At 44.3% G+C, this 22,330-nt stretch overlaps 1 protein-coding gene and 2 pseudogenes across 4 annotated transcripts; all 3 read left to right on the top strand.

Moving 5' to 3' along the window:
• Nucleotides 1–10,621: 10,621 nt before the first annotated feature.
• Nucleotides 10,622–17,807, top strand: LOC118024637 (C-C motif chemokine 15-like). Of its 4 annotated transcripts, XR_004683158.1 has the most exons (5): nucleotides 10,622–10,812; nucleotides 13,786–13,833; nucleotides 14,304–14,415; nucleotides 16,689–16,754; nucleotides 17,396–17,807. XR_004683158.1 is itself a non-coding variant. In XM_035026604.1 (4 exons), the coding sequence occupies exons 1-4, from the start codon at nucleotides 10,737–10,739 to the stop codon at nucleotides 16,705–16,707; spliced, it is 255 nt and encodes an 84-aa protein (XP_034882495.1). In that variant the 5' UTR covers nucleotides 10,622–10,736; the 3' UTR covers nucleotides 16,708–17,807. The 4 variants fall into 4 exon arrangements, 3 of the variants coding, with proteins under 3 accessions (XP_034882495.1, XP_034882494.1, XP_034882493.1); XM_035026604.1 differs by having other exon boundaries at nucleotides 16,689–17,807; XM_035026603.1 differs by lacking the exons at nucleotides 16,689–16,754; nucleotides 17,396–17,807 and adding an exon at nucleotides 14,792–15,108 and having other exon boundaries at nucleotides 14,307–14,415.
• LOC118024639 lies at nucleotides 10,851–13,772 on the top strand (annotated as a pseudogene).
• A 1,208-nt stretch (nucleotides 17,808–19,015) lies between the features above and the next one.
• LOC118025128 lies at nucleotides 19,016–21,987 on the top strand (annotated as a pseudogene).
• The last annotated feature ends 343 nt before the right edge of the window (nucleotides 21,988–22,330 follow it).

Genomic DNA, 22,330 nt, shown 5'->3' with positions numbered 1-22,330 from the left:
CCCTGTTAATCTGTCTTTTGTCAATTAATTCGCAGGCTCCTGATCACCAGACATAAGTTGGTAGAGGAAAAGATTTTACTCCCAAAAGAGGTGATTAAAATGTCCAAGAAATAGATAGTGGTGATGGTTGCACAACCTTATGAATATATAAAAAACCACCGATTTAAAAGGGTGAATTTTAGGGTATGTGATTTTTTTCTTAAAGATTTTATTTATTTGACAGAGAGAGACACAGCGAGAGAGCGAACACAAGCAGGGGGAGTGGGAGAGGGAGAAGCAGGCTCCCGCAGAGCAGGGAGCCCAATGTGGGGCTTGATCCCAGGACCCTGGGATCATAACTTGAGCTGAAGGCAGACACTTAACGACTGAGCCACCCAGGCGCCCCTAGGGTATGTGATTTTTATCTCGATAGAAATAAAAGGTAAGGGGAACTAGGAGGTTCCTACTTGCCTGGTCTGTCCTGGACATCTAGCCTTGATGCTCTGGCCTTGGCAGGAATTTGAAGCTGACTCTTTCTCTTGCAATGCCCACTACCCACCACCTACCCCTGGGACCGGTCACAAGTCAAGTGCTTCTTTGTTTAGGCTGGATGCCTTTTCCTTCTCGGCCCTGAAAAATGACGTGTTAATTCCTTCTCTTTGTAGGGGGCTGTTCTTCCTTCCAGGTGGTCCTCTTGGACAGGACCTGAGAAGACCCCACACTGGTCCTTCCTCTGGCTCAAGGCTTACGCCTGGCCCATGGGAAATGCACACTCTTTGCCCCAAACAAGCCATCCAATGCAACAACTCTCCCTTTGTGCCACCCTCGAAGCATCTGGCTAGACCATCTCTCTTCCTTTAGATTTTCTAGACCAGAGTCAGACAGCTGTCCACTGTGTCCCCCAAATTGCTGAGTCATCTGGTTGAAGCCCCTCTTTCCAACATTAGGTGTAGAGATAAAACATCCCCAGCCTTCCCTACGAGAAGTAGAATTTTCGGCATTACCACAGCCTCTCTGAAACCTTCTTCCCTAAACTCCCACTCCCTCCCAACTTTAATACTTCCAATGTGAGTTCAACGGTTAAAAATTACAACAAACCTTCTTTGTTGAATCTGCATCAAGGTGGCATCATGCCCAGATGAGTGGTATTTACCGTCTTTTTTTCACATCTTTTGGAAAGAGGAGGGCAGTTACCAAACTGGTAAAGGTGAAAATCGGGAAATCAGTAGAATCTGTCTCTGTGTCCCTCAGCTTCCCCATTTGGGCCTCTTTAGGGCATCTCCACAGCCCCAGTCCTTAGTTGCTCAGTGTCCTCAATTGTATTCTCCTCAGGTGCCATCCTAAAATAGCTCTCTGAGTCTCTTTTCATACTAAAGTGTGAATGACTAACCAAGGCCTTAACAGGTTTTGAAAGGCCAAAACCAGAAATCAGGAATCAGACATGAGGTGGGGAACAGCTGGTGGTTTCTGGGATTTGGGATCACCCAAGCCATCTAGGAAGGATGGAAGGGAGGCCAGGGGGAATGGGGCATTGAGCTCCTGGGCACGGTAATGGTGTGATGTTGTAGGTAGAGAGGGCCTGAGTCCAGGAGGGAGAAGATGGAAGAGGGGAGTTGGCTGGCCCTAATCTAGAAGTTTCCAGGATTCCATAAGGAGGATAGCTGAAGGGAAGTTTCATTCCGAATCCTCTGCCTCTTGTTCCTCAGCTTCATCATCCACGTGGGCCAACCCCTATGGTGCCTGGATCCACGACTACACAATGACCTGGAACAGGTCAAAATCCATTAAGTGGGCACCTGACTGGCTGGGTTGGTAGAGCATGTGACTCTTAATCTCAGGATCGTGAGTTCGAGCCCCATAGCGGGTGTGGAGTCTACTTAAAATAAAAAAAAATTTTTTTTAACTTAAAAAATAGTAATATCTTAAAAAAAAAAAAATTAAGAACTTCCATTCAATTACAGAAGAATGTAAAACCAAGCACAGGGCCCCCTGAGCGTGGGGCTCTGCAACCATACAACTCACACACCCATGAAGCAGGCCTCAACTTAGGGCTCAAAGCGAAATAACCACGACGGGGCCTTTCAGCTCTGGATGCACGAAGAGCAGAGGCCCAAGGCCACCTCCTACCCCATCCCTCTCCCCTCCACCAGCCCCTGGGAATTGTCCTGCCCTAAATTTAACCCCAATATCGATTTCTTTCCACTCTTACTCATTGTACAGGATTCTGTTTGAGCAGAAAGCAAGAAAGAGTCCAGGAGTGGGGAACGGAAGCTTCTTTACTTTTAGTCCCATGTGACAGAGAGCCCACTTCAAATGTCCTATGGGAAAACAAAGATAGTTTCTTGGTTTAGGTACTTAAAAAGAGCAAATGCCAGGGGCGTGGCTCAGGGAAAACTGGCCCCAGGGCAAAGGACTCCCCAGCTCTTCTGCAGATGCAGCAGGACTGAGCTGCCTCTCCCCTTCCTTACAAGCAGAGAACTACTGGGGAAGGACCCGCCTGCCAGGCTTGCGAGGATGAGTCCACACCTGTGACAAAGGGTGGACTGAGCCCAGAGAACCTCATAGCTGCATGCGCAGGGAGGTTCCCTGAGAGAAGGGGGGCATAGTTTGCAGGAGAAAGAAAGGTGTTGGAAAAAATAAATATATGTAAATCCCCTTACTTTGCTTTTTTTAAAGATTTTATTTATTATTTATTTATTTATTTATTAGAGAGAGAGAGAGTGAGAGAGCACAAACAGGGGGAACGGCAGAGGCAGAGGGAGAAGCAGGCTCCCTGCTAAGCAGGGAGCACAATGTGGGGCTCCATCCCAGGACCGTTTGCTGAAGGCAGATGCTTAACCGACTGAGCCACCCAGGTGACCCCCTACTTTGCTTTTTATTTAAAAAAAAAAAAAACCTCTTGGTCTTAAAGTATGGATTTACTTTAAGGAATTGTCTTAAAGTATTGGTTACCATGGTAAATGTCTGTGCTCACTTATACATTACATGTGTAGTATGGACATGCCCAAAACATGCCCCAAATGTTATCATTTCCATGCCTTTGCCTTAAAGGGTGAGCTCTAGCATCAGAAGACCTGGATCTGTATTCCAGCTTTGCCTCTTTCTAGCTGCGTGCACAAATTACTTCACTGCTCTGTGCGTCTGTACCCTGGTCTATAAGAGAGGGTGGCAACTATACCCATTTCATGGTGTAGGGAGGATAGAATGATAAAATATCTGCAAAACAGTTAAAACAATAAGTGGCTCATGTCTTGCACCTACTGGTTATTAACACTATTTGCAGTTACCTCTAACTAGAATGTTCCTCCTCCTTTCTCTGCATTTTAAAATGGTATAGAGTCTTGGTCCAATTTTTGAGACCCCCTTCAAATGCTATCTCTTTTGTGACTTTTTCTCATCATCTTAATTCAAAAGGATCGCTCTCTTCTTCCTCTGAAATCCTCATGGGGCACCAGGGCCCCACAGCTCTGGACGGTAGGGACCTTCCCAGTGCTCTCCATTTCTATCCCAACTAGAATAAAAGCATCTTTACTAATGCTTACACTAGTCCTTCTTAACAAGTGCTAGTATAATTAAAAGCAATAAACCTAAAGCTCCCAACAAAGAAAACAAAGCTCTGTGCCAGATAGTTTCACTGATGAAACGTACCAAATATTTAAGGAAGGATGAATATAACAAACTCTTCCAAAAAATAAAAGAGAAAGTAGTACTTTCTAACTCATCTGATGAAGCCAGCATTATCCTGATATATGAACGTATGTTCACACAAAAACTTGTACATGAATGCTCATAGCAGCGTATTCGTAATATCCACAGATTGGAAACAACCCAGACGTCCATCAGCTACTGAGTGGATAAACACCACGTGGTATAGCCATACAACGGGATATTATTCAGCCGTAAAAAGGAATGAAGTACTGGGTGCCTGGGTGGCTCAGTCATTAAGCGTCTGCCTTCGGCTCAGGTCATGATCCCAGGGTCCTGGGATCAAGTCCCACATCGGGCTCCCTGCTCGGCAGGAAGCCGCTTCTCCCTCTCCCACTCCCCCTGCTTGTGTTCCTGCTCTCGCTATCTCTCTCTCTGTCAAATAAATAAATAAAATCTTAAAAAAAAAAAAAAAAGGAATGAAGTACTGATACCTGTTACAACATGGATGAACCTTGAAAATGTTATGTTCAGTGAAAGGAGCCAAACACAAAAGGCAACAGACACTATGATTCCATTTATATGGAGCATTCACAATAGGCAAATCCACGAACAGAACGCAGATTAGTGGTTGCCAGGGGTCGGAGGAGGGGAGAATCAAGGTGACTACTTCGTGGGTACAAGGACTCCTTCTGGGGTGATGAAAATGTGCTGGTACTAGATAGAGTCAATAACTACACGTATTGCGAATGTACTAGAAGCCACTAAATTAATTGCACATGGTTACTATTATGTCACGTGATCTTAGCCTCAGTAACAACAGCAAGCCTCCTTTTGAATGAGGGACTGTTACTCTTGATTTCGGCAAATGTCTAAAGAAGACGAGGCAGTCTTTACGGCCCTAAGAGAAATTATCAATTAGTTTTTGCTCCATCACAAATCACCCTAAAATTTAGTAGATTAAAACAAGCATTAACAACGAGACACCACCACACACCTATGAGACTGGACCAAAATCCAGAACACTGACATCAAGCACAGCAAGGATGCAGAGCAACAGAAACTCTCATACATTTGCCGGTGGGAATACAAAATGGTTCAGCCACTCCAGAAGACAGTTTGGCAGTTTGTTACAAAACTACAAGTACCCTTACTGTGTGATCCAGCGATTGCTCTCCTTGGTATTTACCCAAGGAGTTGAAAACTTTTGTCCACCCGAAAACTTGCACACAATGTTTATCGCAGCTTTATTCATAATTGCCAAAACTTGGAAGCAACCAAGATGTCCTTCAGTAGGTAAATTGATAAATAAGCTGTGGTAGGTCGAGACAGTGAAATATCCAGCACTAAAAACAAACAAACAAACAAACAAAACAGCTATCAAGCCACAAAAAAATAAAGAAACTTAAATACATATGACTAAGTGAAAGAAGCCGATTTGAAAAGGCTAGATACTGCATGATTCCAACTGTATGACATTCTGGAAAGGGCAATACTAGAGCGACAGTAAAATGATCAGTAGTTGCCAGAGGTTGGGGGCAGAGGGGGTGAATAGGCAGAGCACAGGGGATTTTTAGGGCAATGAAAATACTCTGTATGATACCATAATAATGGATACATGCGATTATACATTTGTCCAAACCTATAGAAGATACTATCCCAAGAGTGAACCATGGATACATGATTATACATTTGTCCAAACCCAAAGGATGTACTGTACCAAGAGTGAACCCTAACGTAAGCTATGGTCTGTGGGTGATGATGACGTGTTGGTGTAGGTCCATCAGTTGTAACAAATATCCCATTCTGGTGGCAGGTGTTGGTAATGGAGGAGACTATGCATGTGGGGGGGCAGAAGGTATATGGGAAATCTCTGTATGCACCTCAGTTTTGCTAGGAATCTAAATCTACTTTTAAAAAGTAAAGTCTTAATAAAAAATGAAAAAAATTTTTAAAGATGTTATTTATTTATTTGACAGAGACACAGCGAGAGAGGGAACACAAGCAGGGGGAGTGGGAGAGGGAGAAGCAGTCTTCCCGCGGAGCAGGGAGCCCGATGAGGGGCTCAATCCCAGGACTCTGGGATCACTACCTGAGCCGACAGCAGATGCTTAATGACTGAGCCACCCAGGTGCCCCAAAAATGAAAAAATTTTTAAAAGCAAGCATTTGTTATTTCTCACAACTCTATGGGTTAAATGGATAATTCTCGTGGCCTGAGCTAACCTAGCTGGGGTTCAATGGTCTAGGAGGACCTCTCAGCTGGGATAGCTGGGATATCTGGGGAATCTTCCTTTCCATGTGGTCTTTCAACCTTCAAAAGGCTAGCATGGGCCGGTACATGCAACAGTATAAAGACTCTCAGCAGAAAAATGACACACAAGTCTCAATGTGCCAGTACTTTCCAAGTCTCTGCACATTTTTTATTATTCCACTTATCAGAGTGAGTCACAGAGCCAAGACCAGAGTCAGTATGGAAAGGGACTCTCCAAGTGCATGCATATTGGATGGGAGGGATTATTACAGCCATTTTTGTAAATAATCTACTAAAGGAAGGAATAAGTCAAATATTTAAACCAAGACCTAATCTCTGAACTAGAATTTGTTGAAGTCCTTGGTCCCCAACTGAAATCTCTTTACTTGACTTGATATTACCAAGGCACATAGGAAATGGTCAGAAGATATCTATCTCAGGGACATCAAACCATCCCTGACCATGGAGCAGCTTCAATTCTACAACATAGGATAGACTTTAGCTATGAGATTCATTAAGGGGGTATTATTGTTTAAATTTTTATCTCTCTAAGGAGAGCCTGGGCTCAGACTTACAAACAAACAGACAGCAGCAGAAACAAAACGAGTTGGTAGGATCCATTGTTCTCCTTATTACTTGAAGAGAAAGGTTTTTCTGGTGAGGATGTGAGGATGTTTAAGATCATACACAGGAAGGAAGAGACATACACAGATTCTTTCCAGTCGCAGATAATTACAGTAAGGACGTGGGCAAGGTGGGTAGCCCACAGTCACCTCACCAGCCACCATGTCCCTGTGGGTCCTGGTCAGGACAGCCCCTAACATTTGCAGGGCCCAAGGCAAGAATCCATAAGGAGGGTCCCACATCAGGTATGCCAATATTTAAAATTATAAATGAGCTAACAAAAAATTTAAAAATAAAATGAATTGCTTAATATTGCAACCATGTGAAACTGTTACACATACAGCCCTCATCTGGCCGTTTATCTGTCAAATGGAACACAAAAAGATGCAAGAAAATGAACTCTAGACACCACGTGGGAACAACGCAGGAATGCAAGAATATGGTGGCGTTCCTGCTGAAAGGAAAGATTTTGACAAGCTAATTGGTTTATCCTTCCTCTGACCTTAAGCTTCTACAGCTGAAATCTTCCCACTGTCCAAGGGAGTGTCTGTGTCCTTGCTCGCAGTGACACCACCCACAAGCCTTTGTAGCCTTTAGACTCGGGCGTGTTCCATTTCAAGCACGTAGGGCAAGAGAGGGGGAGCATCATTTTACCTTGAGCCACGAGGTGTGTGTGTGTGTGTGTGTGTGTGTGTGTGTGTGTGTGTCACAAGAACGGATGTGGAGAGTTGCAGGTCATGTTGGGCCAGCCCGGACACCACCTCCCAAGAGACAGAGGTATCTTTGTGTCCTCTGACAAATTTCTTTTGTGTGTGTCTGCGAATGAGGTGTCCTCAAAAGCATAGGATCCAGGGCCCAGTCCCCTCCTGCCTGGGTCTTAAAAAGTAGTACCAGTCTCGGAGCTTTGAAAGTTGGGATGTGTTCAGCAAGTGATACTTGCTGGCTACCATCAGGAGCAGCAATTCCAGGAAGTCAACCTCCTGCGTGGTTTGTAGGTGTCAGGTCTGCCAGGAGAAACACTATTTATGCAGCACCCGATGGAAAGACACTTTACTCACGTGGAGAAGAGACAGAGCAAGAGGAGCTCCAACAGTGAGTGTCAGTCCCCCATGACCAGCAGCTACCATCCTGCTGACATCTAGAAGTCAAGGTTCAATATGGCACTGACCCTCCAGGAAAAAATAGTCATATGGTAACATGTCGGTTGGTTATCTTGGACCCCTGCCATCCTGCAAGACAACAACCCGACCTTAGCAGAACGGTCACCCACCGCGGATATGGCTTTTCTTTCTCTACCAGTAGTCCTTTGCAAGCACAATTGAGACAGGGAAACAAGGGACCCCATGAAGGACTGCTTTTTTTGTCCCTCTTCCTGCTTCTATTTTTGCTAGGACCTACACCCCTGCCCTTTACACATGCCTTAGAGCTCAGATAATATATGTCCTCCTTGTAAAGGTCAAGGAGTTAATGATTCCGTTGGAGGCTTCCAGCACGATAGATAACATCTAAGGAGTTACTGGGTGAGATCATCATGTGTGTTTTCCCAGACTCCAGACACCTTGACACCAAGACCCCAGCCTCCAGGGCATGATGAGCTAAAGCCTGAGCACTCCTCCTTGTTTTGACCAGTTCCCAAATGCCTGAGAGGACGCATACACCAGACCATTAACCTCCATCAAAACCCCAGACACCAAGATGAATGAAACTCATTCATCTTTCCTGAGTCTCCAAGACACTCTGCATCTGCTCTCTCTATGTGTTCAATAAACTCTGCTCTCACTTCCTCATGGCTTTCATTTGATTTCTCTCTTGTGCGAAGCCAAGGACTCTCTTGTGCGAAGCCAAGGACTCTCTTGCTGGTCCTGCAGGAACCCCTCTGGGTCCTCAGACCCAACCTGCCTGCATCACAAACATCCAAAGATTTACAGAATGCCTGATGAGAGAGTATTTATACAACACTGCCTCGGGCCAAGGGATCCATTTTATAGCCAATAATGTGAGTCAGTGGGCATAGGAGATCCACTGGCAACAGCAGATACACAATCACGCAGAAGCAGCCAGACCAGGAGAACAGTGGGGTGTTAATAATTTTGCTAAGGGGACAACAAACTCAGGGTTGAGACTCTCCAGAATGCAGTATATCCACTGAACCCCAAATGCTGATAGAGAATGGTATGTCCCCAACACCTAGAATACGTAGGAACCAAGGGATTGATGTAGTGCCCCTCTCTTCATGACTCCCAGTGATTAGTGATTTCTCTGTGGTTCCCATCCCTGCAACATAGGGCTCTGCTGGATTAGACTAGAATTGGCTTTGCAGGAATCCTGGGGAAGACGGAAGCAGCAGAGATGCTTAGCACGGGTACACAGCGCGGGTTCCACTGAACCTGAAAGAACTACTAAATACAAGCACCTTGAAGGAGGCTTTGTGACAGATTCAACACAATAAAGCCACAAACCTAGTGGAGGGAAGCACGGGGTGGACTGTACTCTGTACTACTTCAAGTCCTTTTGCCCCACGGCTTACCTCAGCCGCTGCTCAGCCCTCACTTTTCCTAGATTTACGTAAGCTCCAGGCTTGGGTTGTGCCTCAGCCTGCCTTTGAGAACTCTAGCTTCCTGACTGGGGCGGGGGCCGGGGGGGGGCTTCTCGGATCCTGAGGCGTGGAGGTCCTGCAAGAACATAACACACACGCAAGAGCAAACAAGAAGTGCGAGGAAACCTCTGTGGTCCACCGTTGGCCAATGAAGTGTTGTCCCCATCATCTGTTGCTGTGTCACAAACCACCCAAGGTTTAATGGTATAAAACGACAACTATTTTGCTCTACTCACAAATTCTACGGGTCAGAAATTCAGACCGGGCCGAGCAGGGATGGATTGTCTCTGCTCCGTGATGCCTGAGATCTCAGCTGGGAAGACACAAATAGCAAGGAGGGACTCAAATCTAGAACCCTGCTGTCCAAGAGAGATACCATGCAAGTCACATTCATAATTTAAAAAATTTTTTAGTTGCCATGTTAAGAAAGCAAAAAGCAACAGATGAAATGAACTGTAATAATATATTTTCTTTAACACAATATATCCAAAGTATTTTCATGTCAACATGTAACCAATGTAAAAAATTATCCAGGTATTTTACGTGGCAGCGGGCATGTAATTAAATCTTTAAAACCTTGTGTGAGGTTTAGACTTTCAGAACAACCCCAGTGTGGACTAGCCCCATTGGAAGTGCCAGTAACCACATGCGGCTAGTAGGTGCTGGATTGACCAGTGCAGATCTGGAGGCTTCCTCACGCCCACGTCTGGCACCTAGGCTGGGATGACCTGAGGGCTATGCTCATTTGGGACCATCGACAGGAACATTGCCTGTGGTTTGGGCTTCCTCACTGCATCGCAGCCTCAAGCTAGTCAGTCTTCTTATCTGGTGGCTCAGGACTCCAAGAGTGAGCGTTCCAGTGACCAAGGTTGAAGTCCATGACTTTTCACAACCTAGCCTCAGAGGTCACGTGGCATACACTATTGATTGAACCAGCCACAAGCCCCTCTCCATTTCTAGGGCAGAGAGCATAGACTCCACCCCTGAGTGACAGGAGTGTCACAAAACCCGTGGCCATATTTTAAAAGTTCCACAGGTATAAAAGCCAAAGATAAATGCTTCCCCTCTCTTCCCCCTGGCAAAATATTCTGAGATACATCCATGAGCCTCTTCAAAAAACTCCTAGCAGAGAGATGCTGAGGAATAATGAGACTCTGGATACACTGTTGCAAGTAGAGCCTACGGTATTTATTAATGGATTGGCTGTGGGATGTGAAACAAAGCGAGGAGTCAAGGATCAGGAGTCCGTGTGAGGAATCACACGACTGGTTTACAGGCTATTCCTGCACTTGAAGGTGCTTAGCTCCTGAAGAAAACACTCTGACCTAGAGGATGAAATTAACCTCCTGGAGGAAGGGTCCTTCATGAAATAGTCGCTCTCTGTGCCTGTATCCACTGGGCAGTTGGGAAAGCATGAAGTCTCCTTTACCGTCTACTTCCTGTTGCATTCCCAGCCTTGTTCCCTTTTTTAGAAATAGCATGCTGTCTATCGTATAGCCAAATAACAACACTCTGAACCTCTGCCCTGTGACTTCCTGATCCTCCTCTCTTATAAATACAAGGGCAGAGCTGGGATCCCACAGAGTCAGAAAGCAGAAAGCCAGGAGTCCTCAGACCAGCTCTGCCTGCTACAGGGAAGATGAAGTTCTTCCTGGCTGCCCTCCCCTTCCTCATTCTTGCTACTGCCCTTGGATCCCGGGTCCAGGTCCTTCATGGTAAGTTCAGTGAACCTTCCCACTGGTGACAAGGTCCGCGGTAACTCGCGAGCTGGGGAGGAAACGCAGAAGGACACCTTTGTCCTGCTGAGGTTGTTCCCTGTCTCAGACAGGGATGTGAATTCAGCACTTGTTTAAAAAGCAGAAGCAATAGGCTGTAGGCCTCTGTATTGTATACAAATCTCCCATTTGTATACAATACAGTCAATTGTATACAAATGACTGGTCCCCCTTGGGGAAATAACTCTCTCCCTTTTCATGACCAGAATTATTTGATGCCTTCTCTTAGCTGACATAGGACCGTTACGTGCTAAATCAAAAGAACTATAGTAAGAATTCCACAATGTTAGTGTAAAACTATCATTTTGGAGAGGAAATGTAACAAGCCAGGAAAGTGCCTCACCCAAGTCCACCTAACCATTCTATTTATTTAACAAGTAAATATCTAGTACTTCTTACGTGCAGGCAGGCACTGTTCTAAGTGTCTTATGGACTTAATACATTAGATCCTCCTAACAACCTTGTGAGGTAGACTATCAGCAACTTGTATAGTTTTGCATATTATTAGTCTCATTTTACAAATGAGAAAACTTAGACAACTTGCTCAAGATCATATAGCTAGACACTCGGACCCGTGGTTGCGGTTCAGGAACTCCAGCAGATGTGCATTCCTGATGGTGTGCATTCCTTGCATGTCATTCCGATTCTGCTCTGGATCTACAAAAAATTCCTGGAGCCATACATGTATCCTCTGATTTCCCCCTTTGTTAGTCATAGGTGGCCTAGAAAAGCTCTTCGAGAATCCCACAATAAAAACAAAGGCAAAGTAGACTGTAAGGACGCAGACATAAATGGATTACCAACAAAAGGACCAACGGAAATCTCTGATAAAAAGAAAGACTAAAGTGATTGTTCCAAAGGATCTCATTGTTTTAAAAATGGATCTGATAATATGAAGCACCTTGCTTATAATTGTCTCTGACCTTTTTCTCTGAGACCAGAATTTGGGATAGATAGCTTAGATACTTACCTGATACTAATCAGGAAGTACATGGTATTTATATTTAAAATGTGTTTAGTTATATTTAATGATCTCATTCCTGAGTTCCTGTTTCATTAAAGTAGCTTCCATGTCTATTATCGTAGTTATGAATAAAAAGAAGGTTTGTGCCAATGGACCCTGCTACTAAACGAGCGCTCTAAACTCCTTGGGCCTCTAGCTTCTTTCAGGCTCTTTGAATCTGAGCTGAGTACAATGTTACCGTGAAACAGTGCGGTGAGACTGTACGGTGAAAGGAAAAGGGGTTTGGGGAGATAATGAGGACTTGAAACCTAAAAATGTGATTACTGTCTGATACAACGGAGCAGCCTACTTCTGAGTAGTAATTCCTGCTTAGTGCTCTGAGGAAAATAGAAAAGACAGGGAAATCGGGGAAACGCCTTTGAAAAATGGAATACCTTTTACAGAAATATCTAATGTATATTATAAAATTCTAATCCTTGTTGCATTTCTTCTGTTCTTACAAAGTATATTAAATATTGCATTTTGGAAAAAAAAAAGATCATATAGCTATTAAGTGGTGGAATGAGGGTAGGAGCTGGTTAGGAAGCTGCAATGGAAAGGCAAAGCCACTTAAGATTTTATTTTGCAAGCCGCACACACATCATAGCAAGCATATCAAGTATAAACGCATGCCTTCTTAAATAGAATTTATGTGTAACTCTGTAAGAAATGATCTAAAAGTTCAGTTGCCTTTGCCTAATTAGCATAATGCAGGTCTGCAATCCCTTATCCAAAACTTTGGGGCTAGATGTGTTTTGGAAGGCAGAAGTATTCAGTTTTTAAAAAGGTAATGCAATATGATCCAGCAGTTCCTCTCTGGGTATATACTCAGAAGAACAGAAAGCAGGTACATGAAGAGATATGTGCACACCCATGCTAATCATAGCGTTATTCATAACAGCCAAAAGGTGAGAGCAACCCAAGCGTCCATTAACAAATGAACAGAGTTCTTTTAAATGGGGCATATACATACGATATATTATTCAGCCTTAAAAAGGAAGGAAATTCTGACACGTGCTACAAAACGGATGAACATTGAAGACATTATGTTAGGTGAGGTAAACCAGTAACAAAAGGACAAATTCTGCATGGTTCCACTCCGATGAGGCACTTAAAGTAGTCGAATTCAGAAAGAAGAATGGTGGTGGCTTGGGGGTTGGGGGAAGGGAGAACGGGAGCTATTGCTTAACAGGTGCAGAGTTTCAGTTTTGCAAGATGAAAACGTTCCGTGGATGGATTGTGGTGATGGTTTGCACAATAGGTGAATGTGCTTCGTCCTACTGAGCCGTACGCTTTTTAAACATGCTCACAATTGTGTTTATTATGTATATTTTACATTTTCAAGAAAATAAATGACATTTTTTAAAAGGTAACACATACTTGGACATTACTTAACTCACTGGAAGAGTCTGAGAAGTATACTTCAATCAAACAGGGTAGAATTTCGGCAGCAACTACAAATAATCATACTACTGGGGTAAATAATGATTGTGAATAGCCTCACTTCACTTTGGGTGACCTTGTGCCACCAGATCAGTTAACGAAACATTCTTCGGTTTCCTGAGCCGCTGTGGATTCCAGAAATGTATGGAAAGTATTGTGGCATGTATCACATTATGTACCCATTCGACTGATTTATTCATATCGGATTTACAGTTTGCTTTTTGTATTTCAAAGTCAGTCGGATGGTTTCACGTCTCAGACAGTTTCAAAATTCCCTGAAACATCCCAGGGCCTTGAGACGAGAGAAGGAGGCTGGAGGCAGATCTAGAACCCAGACCGGTGTCCAGTGGTCCAGCATCATCACCTCTCTACCAAGGGAGGGGGCTGAGGCATGAGACCAGTGGAGACAGCGAGACAAGGCTGCCGTGGTGATTTCTCTCCCCTCCTTGTCTGTTTCTCCCAAACAGAACCCATGGTGGCGAAACTTCGGCATGAACCCTTAACACACATGGAAGGTAAGGGTATATGTTATATTATAGCATTTGCTTAAAAGTAGCAGCTGCACAGATCTGTTCAGTGGCTTCAAAACACCCCATTTACAGGGCGGGGGTGGGGGACAGATGGGGAGGGTCCCGACGGTGGCGAATGTCCCCAGGAAGATCGGGAGGGGCCATTAGAGGTCACCTCTATTCCGTCTCCCGAGTTGGGCTCACCTGGGGGCAGAGGTGCTCGCTGATGCCTCCTGCTGGCACGAGACGCTCCCTCTTCTATCAGAACTGGTCTTGGCCCTGTTGTGGCCTTGCCTGGGTGCCCTCAGACACAGAGCTCAGCCCCGAGGAGAGTGAAGCAAGTGCAGGCAGAGGAGGGCATCCCTCTGGAATCCTGTGCCTTCTCACCCTTCCCCGGGACTTTGGAGGCAAGGGGGAAAGGATCTAGTCTTCCTTAAAAAGAGACCCAGTCCTTAAATGGCTCGTTCCCCTTGCAGCAGGCTTTCTCCGTCCCTCTGACTGCTGCCCAGACTACAAACGAAAAATTCGATGTGCAAACATGAAAGATTTTTTTGAAACAAGCAGTGGGTGCTCCCGGCCAGGTGTCATGTAAGTGTCGTATCTGGGGAGGGGTGTCTAGGAAAAGTCCCACCTTCTGGATCCTGCCAGGTCCTGAGAGGCTTGTGTCCTCAGTAGGATCCTGCAGGGCATCAGGTAAGAGATGTTCCCAGTGAAGAGGGACACCGGGGACAGATGGAGAGAGAAGAAAGGCTGCTTGAGGAAACACACATGAGTCACTTAGGCAGTCTCAGAGGCTAAGTGAGGCAGGGTCTCAGAGAGGAGGTGCCCTGAGTCCCTGCAGCAAAGAAGAAAAAGAACAGGCTGGTCCAAGTGGGGGAATCCCAGGGCCGGGGAGGATGGGGCTCCCCATCCCCATTTTCTGAACACCCCTTAGTTTGTAATCTTTCTCCGCCTTGCTCCCCAGCTTCCTCACCAAGAAGGAGAGGCTTGTCTGTGCTAACCCCCTTGATTTGGAAGTTCAGAATTGCATGAGGTCCCTGAGGAAGAACCTAATAATGCAGATGTTGCTTGAGAAGAAGGAATACTAGGGGCCACTCGCCCCACCTCCAGTTGGTTTGTCCCAACTCCCTCCTGGGATTTTCTTGGCCTGAATTATTTTTCAAAAAGCAACAACTACTGTTCTTTCTGTTCTGGTTATAAAAGCAATGCATTAATAAAGAGTATCCAATATAACTTTCCTTGAATTTCAAGAGGAAAAAGAAACTATAGGAACTGCTGAAATTTGGATTCTGTGGGTTTTTTTCCAAATGATGTGCCATAATAGAATTTTTTAAAAGCTAAAAACATTCAAACTCATTCAAACATAGATTGAATATGTGTCAAAATGTACTTAACCCATTCAATGAGGGAAAACTGAGTCAAAGATCATCTGAGGAACAGAGATTTATACAGTTAGTTGGGGATGGCATTCTGAAATGTTAAGTCAGAGAAAAACAGATTAATATCCTATAGGAAAATAAAATTGTAACACTGGGGATTACATTTTCTTTTTCTTTCTTTTCTTTTTTTTTTTTTTTATTTTTAGAGGGTGGGTAGAGAAGGAGGGAGAGGGAGAGAATCTTAAGCAGACTTTACACCCAGTACAGAGCCCGACACAGCACTCAATCTGACGACCCTGAGATCATGACCCTGAGATCATGACCTGAGCCAAAATTAAGAGTCCAACACTTAACCAAGTGAGCCACCCAGGTGCCCCTGGTAATTATCTTTTCTACTGGACAAAAGTCATTTACATCTGTGCTAGATAAAAATTTACAAGTTAACATAATTTCACAAAGTCAGGGGCCCCATCAGTAGTAAGTGGACCACCACTGGAGAGGACATTCCCCTACAGGAACCCTGGGGTAGGCTTTGTGGACAATCTTCCAAATGACATTGGAGGACCTGCCTGCGGTCATCCTTCTGCCTTATTTCTACATTTTGTATATTTTCTCTCAACAGACATAACTTCCCCTCTTTAAAGTTAAAGGACATTAAGAAAAACATTTAAAGTTGGACTGAACATGGGTGGTGAAATCGAGTCCTGCAAGCGGGGAGTCTGCTTGAGGTTCTCCCTCTCCCTCTGCCCCTCAACCCACTGAGTGCTCTCTCTCTCTCAAATAAAAAAATAAATCTTTTTAAAAAAATAAAGTTGGAGTGAATATCAATTTTACATTCAGGGAACCTGAGTGGCTCAGTTGGTTAAGCGTCTGCCTTCAGCTCAGGTCATGATCCCAGGGTCCTGGGATCGAGTCCCTGCTCGGTGGGGAGTCTGCTTCTCCCTCTGCCTCTCCCCCAGCTCGTGCTCACTCTCTCTCTCTCAAATAAACAAAGTCTTTAAAAAAAAAAAAAACCTATCTTACTTTTTGGGTGATTTGCCATAAAGAGTTATAGGGAAAAAACTGATTGATAACCAAATATCCATCATAATAATAAACACTATTAGAAGACACTTGAGACAATGATTAAAGCTGGGAATTATAACTCTAAAGGGATTAAATACACAGTCACACTTTGTCTCATCTTATTCTCTCCACGAAGAATAATCGTTGGAGGTTTGCCTACAGTGTAGAAAAGCTCCTTTCACTTCATCATTTGGGAGTAGGGGGTAGACAGAAGATGACCAGGGAGTAAAAGGTAGGGCACAGATGTACACAGTTTAGCCAAGCATTCCAGGTAATTCTTATGCAGGTGGTCTTAGGAAGGACCTCACTTAGAGATACCATTTTAGGAGGTGTGGGTGAAAAATGTAGGCAGGCTAGCAGGTGGAACTGTGCCTTGGTAAATTTCATTCCTTCAGGGATTCCTCTCTTTTTTCCCAGCGGAAGTGGGAATCCCTAGTTCCCTGGTTGTGAACGCAGATTCCGAGGATGGGGGCACTGGCTCTGGTAGGTGAGAAGGAAGGAGGGGTGGGACTGGTCCGGCTTTCACTGAGGTTGTCGGAGAGCTTCATTTCTAGGGGGCGGAGGTGGTGGGACTTCTTTCTTTCCTTTGATCAGAAGTTGTCCTGGGTACCGCTCGGCTCCCTCTCCGGTCCATCATCCCTTGTGGAAGACTCCCACGCAGACAGACCTCTTACATAGAGAACTGTGCTTGTAGCTTTATCCTGGGGCAAACCCCACACCTGCCTGCCCTGAAGTGGGGACTGGCAAGTTCATAGCTTCTTCTCCCAACACCACTGACTTTGATCTTTGTGTTACCTAGGATGCTGCTGAGAAAGTATTTTTTCAATGATCTCTCCTTCATCTATATGAGGAAACAGGTTTTGCAGCCTCCTTATTTTGCCATCAAGCTGACCCATGTCCTTTATACAGAGATTTCTCTTCTTATGGTCAGCTGATGTCATCTTTTCTGATTTCCTCTGCTACTACAAATTTATTTTTGTTTTCATATTTTTCCAGTCATTTCCATGGGATTTGGGGAGGTAAAAGAGGCAAATACAGATGCTCAGGCTTCTGGCTTATAATTTGACCCATTTATGATCTCTCCTGTTGCTCTCATCCACTTCACTGTATTCTGTTAAATTCAGCAGCTTCGAGTTAACACCAGCCCACTGAGAACTGAGTGATGGAAACAGCAACTTTTGGCTTCTCCGTAGAGATTTTGTTTCAGAGCCTCGGTGAAAATCTCAAAAAGTTGTTGGATTGAAACCGTGCTAGACCCACGGGGAAGGTGTGTGATTTCACTGGTTTCTCCGGCTGGCCAAGTTGTTAGCTCAATAGAATGAAATGGAGAGCACAGACCGCTGGACTGCCGGGACAGCAGAGGACCAGGTGTCTCCTCAGCAAGACTTTGGGTCATGACAATGGCAGCTGAACAGAAAGGGGGATGGACACTGAGACGTTCCTTTCTGACCAAGCATCTGGTCACTCATAGAAGGTCTTTGAGGTCTTGGAGCGGACAATGGCTTGTTATGTCTAGGTCAATTAAATAATACATTACTCTATTTTCACAGTTCCTCAAAAATCGCGTGTTCTTTTATGCTTCCTTGCTCTCTGTGGTGCCTCAGCCGCAAATGCTCCTCCTCTCAACTCCTCCCAGCAAAACTCAACCCAGCCTGCAAGGTTCAACTTCGATGTCCCCGTAAAACCTTCCCCCGCTATCCCATCCAGAGCACCCACCCCCCTTTCTCTGGAATCCTGAAACAGGTATTTATTGTCACTCAAACAACAACTGAGTGGCTACTTTATGTTATACATTGTGGTAGGCAGGATATAGAGAAGATTGAAAATAAGAATAAAATATGACCTCTGTGTACAAGAATCATATGTATAATTCATCTCTAAATCTCCAAGTTATTATGCAACACTGGATTAAAATAATGAGGTTGTTTATACGAGGGGCAACCAGCCTGGGCCATATACCACCCCAGGCCTCATGCCGGCTACCCAAAGGCTGAAGCTGACCCTTTGAACAACGTAGGGTTTGGGGCACTGACCTCCATGCAGTCAAAAATCCAAGTATAACTCTCTAAAAACTTAACTACTCATAGCCTACTATTGCCAAAGCCTCACCGATAACATAAACATAAAACACACATATTTTGGGGGCGCCTGGGTGGCTCAGTCGTTAAGCGTCTGCCTTCGGGTCACGGCATGGTCCCAGGGTCCTGGGATCGAGCCCCGCATGGGGCTCCCTGCTCGTGGGAAGCCTGCTTCTCCCTCTCCCACTCCCCCTGCTTGTGTTCCCTCTCTCGCTGTGTCTCTCTCTGTCAACCAAATAAAATCTTTAAATAAAACAAAAAAACAAAAAAAAAACCACACATATTTTGTAAAATCATCAGGCAGGGGCACCTGGGTGGCTCAGTCATTAAGCGTCTGCCTTCAGCTCAGGTCATGGTCCCAGGGTCCTGGGATCGAGTCCCGCATCCGGCTCCCTGCTCAGCGGGGAGTCGGCTTCTCCCTCTGCCTGCCGCTCCCCCTGCTTGTACTCTCTCTCTCTTTCTCTGACAAACAAACAAATAAAATCTTTAAAGAGAAGGAAAAAAAATCAGCAGCATGGAAAATACATTACAGCACTCACTGTATTTATTTTTTAAAAATCCACACGTAGGTGGACCTGCGCCAGTTCAAGCCTGTGCTGTTCAAGGGTCAGCTCCATATTGACGCACGCCGGCTAGGAAGCTGCACTACAGATCTGAAGCTTTAGTATGCGTAAGAATCACCTGGAGGGCACTCTTCCGGGCTCAGTCCCGGGTGAGCACGGCCGTGAGTAAGGAAATTAGCGAGAACGTGCCCGCCAGAGAAACATGAAGAAATCCCAGGAAATTAGCAGGGGAAAAAGAAAAGAGGATAGCTTGACCACCTCTTGGAGAAAGCAGAGGGACTCCGAGATAATGCAACAAAAGCAGAATACAGCTAGAGAGAAGAAGTCTATGCATACAAGAGAAAAATGATGACTATTTGGAAAAACCTGGTCCTACTGCCAACTAGGTATATCGTAAGCTCTATGGTCAAAATTTGGGGAGTGAACAGTCCTATGTTATAGCCTTATAAAACTATTTTAAACTTTACCTTTCAGCCTGACTTAGTGTAATGTTTCAGAACCATTCTTCAAAGAATAAAACACTAAACATGCATGTGAAAAAAAAAAAAAGAAAGAAACACCTGGAAGGCTTGTTAAAAACAGAGTGCTGGATCTTATCTCCAGAAATTGTAATTCAGTAGGACTAAGTGGAGCCCCCCAAAATCAGCATATCTAACAAGTTCCCAGGTAATGTTGACGCTACAGGGTAGAATGGAAATTTGAAGAACTCTCACTTTTGACTCTGTAATTTCAGCATTGTTTGCAGCTTTTATAAAAAGCACATGTTTCCGGGGCGCCTGGGTGGCTCAGATGGTTAAGCATCTGCCTTCGGCTCAGGTCATGATCTCAGGGTCCTGGGATCGAGTCCCGCATCGGGCTTCCTGCTCCTTGGGAGCCTGCTTCTCCCTCTGCCTCTCTCTCTCTGTCTCTCATGAATAAATAAATAAAATCTTTAAAAAAAAAAAAAAAGCACATGTTTCCATGTAACCAAAAAACAATTTCAAAGAATTGAAAAAATAAATCTTTATGGTCTTCTTAAGAACAAACAACAAAATGAGCCAGTTCTTGACTTGTGTTGATATTTGTTTTCTTTTAAAGATGAAGCTTATCAGAGTTGTTTAATTATAAAAGAAATATGCAATTGAGGAAAGTTTAAACATGGCTAAATAAGTCTGGCAACCAATTTTCAATTTTTAAAAGCAAAAATCTTCAGGGGCACTGACTGGCTCAGTGGGTAGAGTGAGCAACTCTTGATCTTGGGGTTGTGAGTTCAAGCCTCACATTGGATATAGAGATTAGTTTAAAAATTTTTTTATCTTTAAAAAAAATTTTTTAAAGTAAAAATCTTGGGAGTTGTGCAAAATAGCTAGAAAAATTGTGTTTAAAAGTTCTTAAAAACGGGGGGCGGGGCACCTGGGTGGCTCACTTGGCTAAACAGCCAACTCTTGATTTTCACTCAGGTCATGATCTCAGGGTCCTGGGATCAAGCCTGCCTTGGGCTCTGTGCTTGGTGGGAAGTCTGCTTGAGATTCTCTCTCTCCTCCCTCTGCCCCTCCCCACCATGCTCCCATGCTTGCTCTCTTGCTCTCTCTCTTTCTCAAATGAATAAATCTTTAAAAAATAAAACAAAAACTTCAAAGAGCTGCAACAGAAATCATCAAGACATAAAACAGCAAATGGAAACATCCATGTTTTTACTCTTCTACTTTTAGAACCACAGTGAAGATTTTAAATATATAGCTCATTCCCTTTTCTCTTTTTTTCCCCCTTCATGTATTCATTCTCTTGGTGCGAACCAGGGGGCTCACCTGAGGACTCAGCTAGGACTGCGGCAGAGGGCATGACCCACATGGTTGAGGCCAGTGTGACCTGTGATACAGTCAGTATGGCCAGAAGATTGGTATATACAGGGGACAATGCAAAGAGGTAAACATATTGAGGTTAATGGGAGCCAGATTTCTCACTGTAAAGTAGAGAGGGAAACACATAGACAAGGAAGGTTAAAATAAACCCTGTGGTGTTGATTTGGAATTGAATGTATTGGTATAAACTTTTGGTTTTTCATATAGTGAGACTGATGACATAGAAATTGCTATAAATGTGTGAGATTGATATAATAGAAATAGATATAAATTTATATACACATTCACACATATATGCTTCGATATATTTCCTAGTTCTGTCCACTAAGGGCTCAGACCTAAGAGCTATGCCCTTCCCATAAGCAGTGAGCACCCTAAGCACCCAGATTTCTCAAAACCATCCTTTACTAATGGGAACCAGGACTCACTGGAGAAATGGTTGATTCCTAGAGCTGGGGCAAAGTATAAGATGAGCCTCGGATCATCTTTTTCTGCCAAAAAGCAAAAAAACAAGGATAAATCAGAAATCTTAAAATCCCCTAGAGAATGGGGCAGTAGTGCTGAGAGCCTCGCAGGCAGGGGGCCATTACTCACAGCGCTGAGCGCACACTGTGCCTTAGCTGTGGCAGTGTGGGGGCCACCCCACCACCACAGCCCCTGCACTAGGGCAGCCACCCTGGCTCCCTCTGCTCCCCCTCCCTTAGCTCGCAGCATGGCTGATTGCTGAGTTCAAGGAAGCGTTCTCCCTATTTGACAAACACAGTGATGGCACCATCACAACAAAGGAACTTGGAACTGTTGTGAGGTCACTGGGTCAGAACCCAACAGAAGTCCAACGGCAGGATATGATCAACAAGGTGGGTGCTGACGGTAACGGCACCATTGACTAACCAGAATTTTTGACTAGGATGGCTGGAAAAATGAAAGATACAGACAGTGAAGAAGAAATTTGTGAGGCATTCCCAGTCTTTGACAAGGATGGCCCTGGTTACATCAGTGTGGCAGAACTACTTTATGTCATGACAAACTTGGGAGAAAAACGAACAGATGAAGTCAATGAAATGGTCAGAGAACCAGATATTGATGGAGATGGACAAGTTGACTATGAAGAATTCATATAGATGATGATTGTAAAATGAAGACTTACTTTCAATTCCTTTTCCCCTCCCCAGAAGAATCCAACTGAATCTTTTACTTACCTCTTGCAAAAAAAAAAATAGTTCGTTTACTCATTCTGTTTCTCTACAGCAAAACTGAATGTCAAAGGTCCCTTAGGTGCACACACACAAAATCTGCATGTATCGGTTGGTGGTCCTGTCCTTTAAAGATCAAGCTCCCACCAGTTTTATAATATAAATACTTGTACTACCTTAATGATCAAGAAGCATTTCGTGGACTCCTTGCAGTTCCATTTGCTCTTGATTAATACACTGTTTGGGCTGGCCAGTTTTTCTTGCATGCTGCTTGACAATTGAGCAGTATCAGGCATTTGTGTTAAAAATGATAAATGAAAAAAACAAATTGAAAGCGTATTCAAATGGGTTCTAGTTCAGTTTGTTAGTATAAATCGTCATGGC

The sequence above is a fragment of the Mirounga leonina genome, unplaced genomic scaffold (assembly GCF_011800145.1).
Source record: "Mirounga leonina isolate KUSES-001 unplaced genomic scaffold, KU_Mleo_1.0 Mir_200, whole genome shotgun sequence".
NCBI classification, from domain to species: Eukaryota; Metazoa; Chordata; class Mammalia; order Carnivora; family Phocidae; genus Mirounga; species Mirounga leonina.
The sequence above is the reverse complement of the archived record's forward strand: the minus strand, read 5'-3'. Positions and strand labels throughout refer to the sequence as shown.

Bases quoted from the DNA above. Each gene is read 5' to 3' on its own strand.
- LOC118024637 (XM_035026602.1), top strand. From the start codon at position 10,737: ATGAAGTTCTTCCTGGCTGCCCTCCCCTTCCTCATTCTTGCTACTGCC. The intron at 13,834-14,303 runs GTAAGGGTATAT...TTCCCCTTGCAG, and splicing joins ACCCTTAACACACATGGAAG to CAGGCTTTCTCCGTCCCTCT. The intron at 14,416-14,791 runs GTAAGTGTCGTA...CTTGCTCCCCAG, and splicing joins TGCTCCCGGCCAGGTGTCAT to CTTCCTCACCAAGAAGGAGA.